Source organism: Rhagoletis zephyria, unplaced genomic scaffold (assembly GCF_001687245.7).
Source record: "Rhagoletis zephyria isolate East Lansing unplaced genomic scaffold, Rhagoletis_zephyria_1.1 Rzeph_scaffold_00274, whole genome shotgun sequence".
In the NCBI taxonomy this organism is placed as follows: Eukaryota; Metazoa; Arthropoda; class Insecta; order Diptera; family Tephritidae; genus Rhagoletis; species Rhagoletis zephyria.
Genome location: NW_016157358.1, coordinates 170128 through 179346, shown reverse-complemented (window position 1 = coordinate 179346; position 9219 = coordinate 170128). Strand labels below are relative to the sequence as shown.

Genomic DNA, 9219 nt, shown 5'->3' with positions numbered 1-9219 from the left:
TGGAAATACCCACTATTATCTTACGCTTTGACTTTAAATTACGAAAGAAGGTGGACGTAGGGGACAGTAGCATCTCTACAGGCAAAAAATATTGGCTAAAATTTTTGTTTGCCAGATATACGTTTTATCAGTGCACTTGTACAATATTCGCATTCGCAAAAGCTCCGCATTGATTATTGCGAATATTCGCTACAACCCTGATATGTATGTATGTACTTATCTGTGTAGCTGTGATACCAACAATAGTTTTTCTTCCAACGCTACAAGGTCCACAATCAATTGCGTTGAAATAAGTTACTAAAATATATATTAATTGAGAAATAAGTATACAACTGACAAAAAGAAACAATTTAATTAAATCAGCTCAATGACTTCTTCAATCACTGCCTAGTAGAATAAATCTATGAAAGATATGCAGCTCACAGTCTCCTAGTGTAACAACAGGCAATAAATTTAAGCAACATATAAAATTATGAAATTATAGTTTGGATTAAAATGAAGAAAAACAATGAAGTTGTTCACACTTGCCTGGTTATCAGGATATGTGGTTATAAAATACACTACACAATAATAATTTTTAACCAGATAACCTGATAACCAAGCAAGTGTAAACAACCTCAATGTATTATGTGAATAATGTAGGCAGTTAAAAATTAATCTATTTTAACAGCTCCGTATATTTTGCGAATAAAGCTATACGCGGAAAAAAATCCGATGGTTCCCGTTAATAGCCAAAATGTTAATACCATAATGCCTGGAAAGTTAGAATAATATAAAGATTATATATAAAATGTTTAGTTTTTAAAACTTAGTTTCATAAAACATACCTGTATAGCTTAAATATAATAGTGTAGGAATGAATTCTGTGATTTCCAATTTTGTAAAGAAGTAGAATATGCTATAGAAAAGCACATATAAAGCTGAACCTCCTGAGACAATAAAGCTGCGCCACCACCAGCGGTAGTCCTGCGCGTAAAGACAAAACAATATTATAATTAAGAGCTCGATTTCTTCGCGGTAAGAACTTTTACCTCTCCACAAAGTTGGAAATATGTCATGACGATCGATATCTGACCACAGCTTACAACCAAGATACAAAATACAAGAAATAGAAAACCAAATAAGTAATAGAATTGATTCTGCCATATAGCCGTGAAGACGAAAAATAGTTCTATGAAAACCGCTCCGAACGGCAATATCCCAGCCATTAGTGTACTACAAAATACTTTAATATATTATAGTTCTGACGCAGGTATAGCAATGTTATTATACCTAAGCACAATATTCATGTACCAATGCTGTGTCGGCACTTGTCTTGGGATCATATTAGTGCGAACTGGATGTTGATATGGTTGCTTACGATAGCCGAAGTAATAGCCTAAATAAACCAGTGGAACTGAAATACCAAACCATAAAAGCAGCAAAGAAATCATTGTTGTGAACGGGACAGCTCCACTAGAATGTTTATCCCATATAAAGAAATTAAGTATAAAACCGGTCCTAAGGAGATAACATATAATTAAAATATATATAATTAACTTATGCTTAATGTACCCAAAAACAATGCCGGGATATAACGTTGCTGTTAAGAAGGCCGAACGTTTCCACTCTCGCCCTTTCATAGTTTTATAAAGACGGGCCGCAAAATAACCAGCAATAGTACCCATGAAGACGTACATAAAAATTCCTGATGTCATTAAAGCTCCTCGGGAAGAAGGTGACAGCATGCCAAGCATAGCGAAGACTATAAAACATGAAGTCAGCCAATAAAGTACTAAACGAGTTATACTCAACTAATAGCGATCTGTAGTGCGATTCACTAACTTTTAACAATGCGACTTGTCGAGTTGTAAGCTAACAATTTTTGTTGTTTGCAGTAACGATTGTGCGATTCACTAACTGCGCTGCCGCTAATGGGTACAAATCCATATATGCCAAGGCGTTCGTGTGAGCACAAAGCACAAAGTTCACAAGCATTTTATATGGATGAAAATGCGGAACATCCTCCGCAAAAAAAAATTCTAAAAAATCAACGGTAACCTTCAGGAACTTGAAACTTGCACTTTATCAGACTAAAATTGAATGGGCTACAAAACTGCATACTCTTAAAACTTATAAAGATTCTGAATAAAAAGTTCGAAATCTTGGTGACAATTTTTTTAAGTCTGATTGATTTTTATTAATTTTGTGTAAACTGTAAACTTTGAAATATTCATTTACATATGTGGTTTCTATTAAAAATAAAATTATTAAAGATAAATAAATACACATATGTACATAAGTAGCAAACAAAAAACTTTTGAATTTTTCTGCCATATTTTACTCGAAGCTGTAAATAAAAAGTTAACAAAAAACATTTAACAGGAAAAGGATTAATATTAAAAAAAATCACTGTATGCACATTTGTACATATTTATTTTCAATACTGATTTTATTATGCTAGTGAACACATATACACAAGTTTTAACAAACAATTTTTTTGTTATGTAACTTATATTACTTTTTTTAATAGTGTATTCTGCTCCTAAAATCGTATAAACTCTAGTTTCAAACCTCGTGCAATATTAAACAAATTTCAACAACCTTTCGTAAAACTTCAAAATTTTTGTCAGAGTAATAAAAAAATTATGTATGCAATTTTGTAGCGCATAAAATTTTAATACATAAAGTGCAAGTTTGATGTTGCTGAAAAATCCTTTGATTTTTGATATTTTTTGCTAGCGGCGCTGAGCATTTTTTCATACGCAAAAATTGTAGAACGTACTTTTTTGTTTTATTAACAACACCAATCTGGACGTCGTCAAATTAGCGGTCTTTGTTACCGTTAACGACAACAGCTGATTTGGCGATAACGAATGTTGTTAGGGAAACGTTTACTGAATAGCTAAATTGTTAAAATTTTCATTTAGCTGATTTATCAAAAACAAGAGTTGTTAAAATCGCGTAGTGAATCGCACCACTGGGCTCTAATTGTAACAGTCGTGAACGACTCGTCAAGTAATAATGCATATTTCGGATTATAACAGTCGTAAACGTACGCTCGTCTCGTATACCGAATTAGAAGACGAGCAGTACGTTCACGACAGTTATAATCCGAAATATGCATTTTTACGAGGCGAGTTACTCGTTCACAACTGTTCCGATTCGAGCCCTGAATTTTCCAGAGTTCAGAAATGCTTACTCACTGCTTAGTCATGTATGTATGTGAACGTTTTAGTTTTTGCTATACTTTTTTCAAACATGTTTGAGATACTCAAAAATATTTCGATTCTGCTCATTCATATATCGTCGCTACCATGTCGAACTATCGAATGTGCCAAAATGCCTTTTCAATTACGAGACCTTGCGCAGAGCAAAAAAAAACGGCTGTACAAAATGTTATCATTAGGAAAAAGTGTGGGACTCGACACTTTGTTTAAGCCAGTATCCTCTACTTCTAATAATAAAAATCTTCCAAATAATAACCGAAAATCTTCCGAAAAATATCATGTTATTTGAAAACAATAATTTCAAAATATTTGTTCAAACTGAATATTTGAAAACATTTACATATACGTATTCGGCAGTAGCTGAGTGTTCAGAGAAGGGTGCGACTATTTGTAACCTTTCATGAGCTCCCAGGTTCGTATGCCGGCAGACGAACATATTAAAAATATAATTAATTGCTGAATATAATTAACTATGAAAAAGCATATGTGAAGTTCAGAATGAAAAATTTCAGAAAAACAACCGGAAAAGTTTCACAGCCATTCGTTGGACTTTTCTATTCACCTTTCTTTTAGTTTTCGGATAAATTTCCAGATTTTTTGCTGGCTATACACATACATGCATATACAGATTATTAAAGACGATCTTAATTACACTGCGTGACAATTAAATAAATTAATATACTTTTTTCGAGGTTCACACGTATTGTAGATCAAATAAAACACCTCTTTGGGGTAAAATTTTCGAGTGACGAAAGCTGAACTAGAAACCCAAAATTTATGATATCAATTTCGTGACGAAAATTATACGCATTTTTTAACTGCCTTTCAAACGTACGGAAAATTTTTTTTATTCATACGAATCGTTGCAAAAGTTCTGTTTTTTTTTTAACTGTGTTTCTAGCAGTAAACGGAAATTCGCAACGTTCCGAATAAATAAAAAGATTTTCCATACGTTTGAAAGGCAGTTAAAAAATGCGTATAATTTTCCTCACGAAATTGATATCATAAATTTTGTGTTTCTAGTTCAGCTTTCGTCACTCGAAAATTTTACCTCAAAGAGGTGTTTTATTTGATATCAATTATTTTGGGGTAGCAAATTTAAAATCGACGAAAATACAAACAATAAACTAAATGTTTTATTTTTCTCAAATAAATTGCTAAAAATATTCTCTAAATCTAAATTACGTATTCAAATCGATGTGTCCATTGAAACACATAGTTTTTCGAATACGGAATAAAGCGAAAAAGGATGATCAAGGATATGATGATATATCATGTATTCGAAAAAATTAAAAATAAAAAAAAAATATGAGAAATGATAAAAACTTATCAAGTTGGTACCAACTTTGGATACAATAAACAACTGTATTCGTCTGATTGCCTCGTAGTTTTAAGAAGTTTTACTTCTATCACGTGTACCGTGTTGCACTCGTGCTATTAAACTAATGATTTTTTCTCAAGTAGTTTTGCTCAGTGGCAATTTATACATACGTATGTAAGTAGTAGCGGCACATTGGGTGAACTAAATGTATTCATACATACATATATATGTACAACTATATGTAAATACCAGGTAGGTTAAGTGCGGGTGATAAACCCATGTAGCATAGTTAATACCTGCAATTAAAATGGGGAAGAACGTTACAATTTCGGCCTGTGACTGAAAAAAACTCTAAAATACACACAAATTGTGGTTTCCAAGGCATGTACGAAGTGATTAGCACAGCTGCATCCTTCAACTTGTCAACCCGCGGGAAATTCCCCCATTTGCAGGGAATTTCGGTTTAAGTGGCAATCGAGGAATGGGCGATTTTTTTCGGGGAACTGGGTATGTTATTTTTATATCTTACGGTAACCAAATTAGACGGATATGTTAATTTTTAACTATTTGACCCTTTTCGGAGCGACATTTTTTCAATTTGAATAGCAATATCTGCACAACAGGAGTTTTCCCAGATATAAGCTATGTACCAGATGAAAGCTAAGGTTTTGTGCTAGACTTGTGGGAACTTAGAATATAATCGACTGACCAGTTTTTGAGAAAATGCCCGAAATCTCTATTTTCAGCAGCCCGATTTTTAGGCGATAACGTTATGGCGTATTTATATTTTATAAACACAAAAGATAGCGTTAGATAGCCTGTTTGAAGACCCTTCTACTGATATCCACGTCAATGACATGGACTGAGTAGTGCGGCCTCAGTGGCAGTTTAAAAAATTGGCTTTTTTCGAATTTCAGGCGGCAGCCACGCCCACACAGGCATACGAATCAAAACATCCTGGAACAAAACCTTCTTAGTTTTTTGTGTACTTTAAATCCTGAAAGTGTGAAAAAAAATAAATGATGGTACGTACAGACGCCACATACATACCAAAGCATCCCGTAGTGGAGACACGAACCAAAACACATTTACCTCTATATCTTTCCAACTGGCGGCCGGAACTTAATATATAAGGTATCGTTTGAAAGGTATTGGCCTATAGAATAACACTAAATATGTTGGGTGTGCCCACATGCCCCCTTAAACCGGCAAAAGCAGAAAAACGTTTTTTGTTTCGCAACACTTTAGCCTAATTTTTTAGAATCCGGTTAATCGTTTACGAAGCTTGAATATATTTTCTGGACACACTCTGCAAGGCCTTTCCAACGATATATCAAACATGTCGATTGGAAGTCTGGATAAAAACTTCCAAATCTCGTGTATATATAAGCGAGTCATTTCAGCATGCTACTGTTGCTGCTTTCGTCACTCGCGCGCACTGCCGTGCGCTGTGATCTAATCAAGCAGAAAAATCTGCATACTCAGAATTTTAAATACACCCTCAAACTCTGGGCGTAAGGTCAATAAAATTATATAAAAAAAAACTACAAATACGCTTTTATTACAACAACTAAAAAGTATAAAATAATTTATAGATATAGCGATTACGTTTAAGAAGAATAAGAAGTTCCCTAACTTGATTTAATTTAACTTCCGACCAAACTCTATCGAAATCCACGCATTTTTTCATAGATAAATGCAGAAATGTTTATTACAGAAGTTGTTAAGAATTTTCGGCACGAGGCGCAGAGATTGCTTAAATGTTCAATATATATATTGTTTTAAAGTTAATCCAACCTTTAGTTTTGTAAACTTCATTATTTTCTCTTCAAAGTATTTTTGTAGATTATGCTCTCCATGCATGACAATTTGCGCAAATCGGTTGATGGTCATATCAAAATCGCTTCCTTTTTCAGTAACGTCCGAACGTAAATTTCGAAGGCAAATACACCGGCATTAACTTAAATTCAAATTTCCATTATTTTGTTCTCGTAAGTACTGCTATAAACATTCCCTTATACCACAAACAAATTTTAACTTATAACATTTTTGTCGGCAAAAAAGTTAAAATAAACGTCCGCAACGTTAGGATTCGCCCATATTCTGTAATATTGCCCCACCATTTCTCGAGATAAATTAACCAGTTATACATTGTTGTAAACCGCGAAATGTTTTCTCTTAAATGGCATATATAAGTATTTTTCATCCGGCAAACACAAATAAAGTTACGAGCGTTTTTTTACCTTAAGCTCAGATTTTGAGGGTGTATTCAAAATTGTGAGTACCTATGCGTATCTATTATTTGCAAATGTGTGACAAATCATTTGGATCTTTAGCAGCCAAATCGTCTGATCGCAAAACAAATCATTGATACATCGCTATCCAAATGCGAAAATATAAATTTGGCATTTTGTGTACAAATGTACAAATCGTGTGATCCCTGCTTAAGACTAGAAATTTGACGATTTGCCAACTTGCGTATCATTCTAGACGCATGCGCAAGGTTTCGTAATTGAAAAGGCATTTTGGCACATTTGATAGTTCGACATGGTAGCGAGTACTTACACCTAAGTCATTTTATAGTATAACCTTTGTTTTCTGAGAGTGGAAAGCAGGAAACAAAAATTAACCAAAATTCCATTACTTTTAATGACTGGGCTCACATCTTTTATGAGTTTTGGACGTTATAGCGATCCAATCTTTCCCATCTTTTATATTTAGGTTTTTCTAATAAAATAAAGACTACAAACTAAAGTTCATCGAAATCGGACAAAATTTAATGTTTCCGCCAACAAGAGTAGAGGGCGTGGCAATTATTCCATCTTTCCAAAATTTCAATATTCTCTATTTCTAAGTAAAACTAGAGCACATGTCAAGTTTCAGGGAAATCGGTGCAGCTTTACTATTATTTCCACCTGACTCCATATAGCCGAAACACTGTGTGTCGTGCCGTACGGTTTTAAGTCGGTGGCTTAAGTGTGTTTGCATGAATACTGGAGGAGAAATACATGAAAAACCTATCGACCAACCTAGGAGTAAAATTCTACGCGAGATATGTCGATAATGTAATCTGTCTAATAGAGGGAAACAAAGAGAAACAGATACTAGACTATCTCAACAAACAACACCAGAATATAAAATTCACCATGGAAACGGAAGAGGAAAGAAAGATTAACTATCTGGATTTAACAATTAAAATAAACGATACCACGACCAAGATAGAGTTCGAAATATACAGAAAACCAACAGCCACAGACACAATTATACACAATAGCTCAAACCACCCACAGCAACACAAAAATGCAGCATTTTGACAACCAATTNGCAAAACAAATCATTGATACATCGCTATCCAAATGCGAAAATATAAATTTGGCATTTTGTGTACAAATGTACAAATCGTGTGATCCCTGCTTAAGACTAGAAATTTGACGATTTGCCAACTTGCGTATCATTCTAGACGCATGCGCAAGGTTTCGTAATTGAAAAGGCATTTTGGCACATTTGATAGTTCGACATGGTAGCGAGTACTTACACCTAAGTCATTTTATAGTATAACCTTTGTTTTCTGAGAGTGGAAAGCAGGAAACAAAAATTAACCAAAATTCCATTACTTTTAATGACTGGGCTCACATCTTTTATGAGTTTTGGACGTTATAGCGATCCAATCTTTCCCATCTTTTATATTTAGGTTTTTCTAATAAAATAAAGACTACAAACTAAAGTTCATCGAAATCGGACAAAATTTAATGTTTCCGCCAACAAGAGTAGAGGGCGTGGCAATTATTCCATCTTTCCAAAATTTCAATATTCTCTATTTCTAAGTAAAACTAGAGCACATGTCAAGTTTCAGGGAAATCGGTGCAGCTTTACTATTATTTCCACCTGACTCCATATAGCCGAAACACTGTGTGTCGTGCCGTACGGTTTTAAGTCGGTGGCTTAAGTGTGTTTGCATGAATACTGGAGGAGAAATACATGAAAAACCTATCGACCAACCTAGGAGTAAAATTCTACGCGAGATATGTCGATAATGTAATCTGTCTAATAGAGGGAAACAAAGAGAAACAGATACTAGACTATCTCAACAAACAACACCAGAATATAAAATTCACCATGGAAACGGAAGAGGAAAGAAAGATTAACTATCTGGATTTAACAATTAAAATAAACGATACCACGAACAAGATAGAGTTCGAAATATACAGAAAACCAACAGCCACAGACACAATTATACACAATAGCTCAAACCACCCACAGCAACACAAAAATGCAGCATTTAAACAACTAATAACGAGGCTTGAAAGGACCCCTCTAACAGAAGAATGCTACAAGAAGGAACTGGATACAATATATGCCATTGCGGAAAATAACGGATATAGGAGAGGCCTGGTGGAGAAGTTAAGAAAGGACACAAAATCGAAAAAGACTAGCAAAGAGGAAAACAATAAAAAAACTTGGGCAGTTCTAACTTACACAGGAAAGACATCTTACAAACTTGCCAAATTCTTTCATAAGTACGACAATCAGACATCATTTAAAACAAGGAACACAGTGGGAAATATATTGAAAGAGAAAATAAGCGAGGAAGATCCGCTAGATAACCAAGGTGTTTACAAGTTAACCTGCGAGTGCCGACACAGTTACATAGGACAAACAGGGCGAAATATAAGAACAAGGTATCGAGAA

General features: G+C 34.2%; 1 protein-coding gene across 1 annotated transcript in view; it reads right to left on the bottom strand.

Moving 5' to 3' along the window:
• Nucleotides 1–290: 290 nt before the first annotated feature.
• The window catches only part of TM9SF4 (transmembrane 9 superfamily protein member 4), a 22967-nt gene continuing 14038 nt past the window's right edge, over nucleotides 291–9219 (bottom strand). Inside the window, exons 7-11 of the mRNA XM_017610039.1 lie at nucleotides 1555–1744; nucleotides 1273–1500; nucleotides 1032–1215; nucleotides 828–966; nucleotides 291–754 (exon numbers count right to left, since the gene is read on the bottom strand). Coding sequence (XP_017465528.1) covers nucleotides 654–754; nucleotides 828–966; nucleotides 1032–1215; nucleotides 1273–1500; nucleotides 1555–1744 — 842 coding nt within the window. The 3' untranslated portion in view covers nucleotides 291–653. The remainder of the gene's footprint in view (nucleotides 755–827; nucleotides 967–1031; nucleotides 1216–1272; nucleotides 1501–1554; nucleotides 1745–9219) is intronic.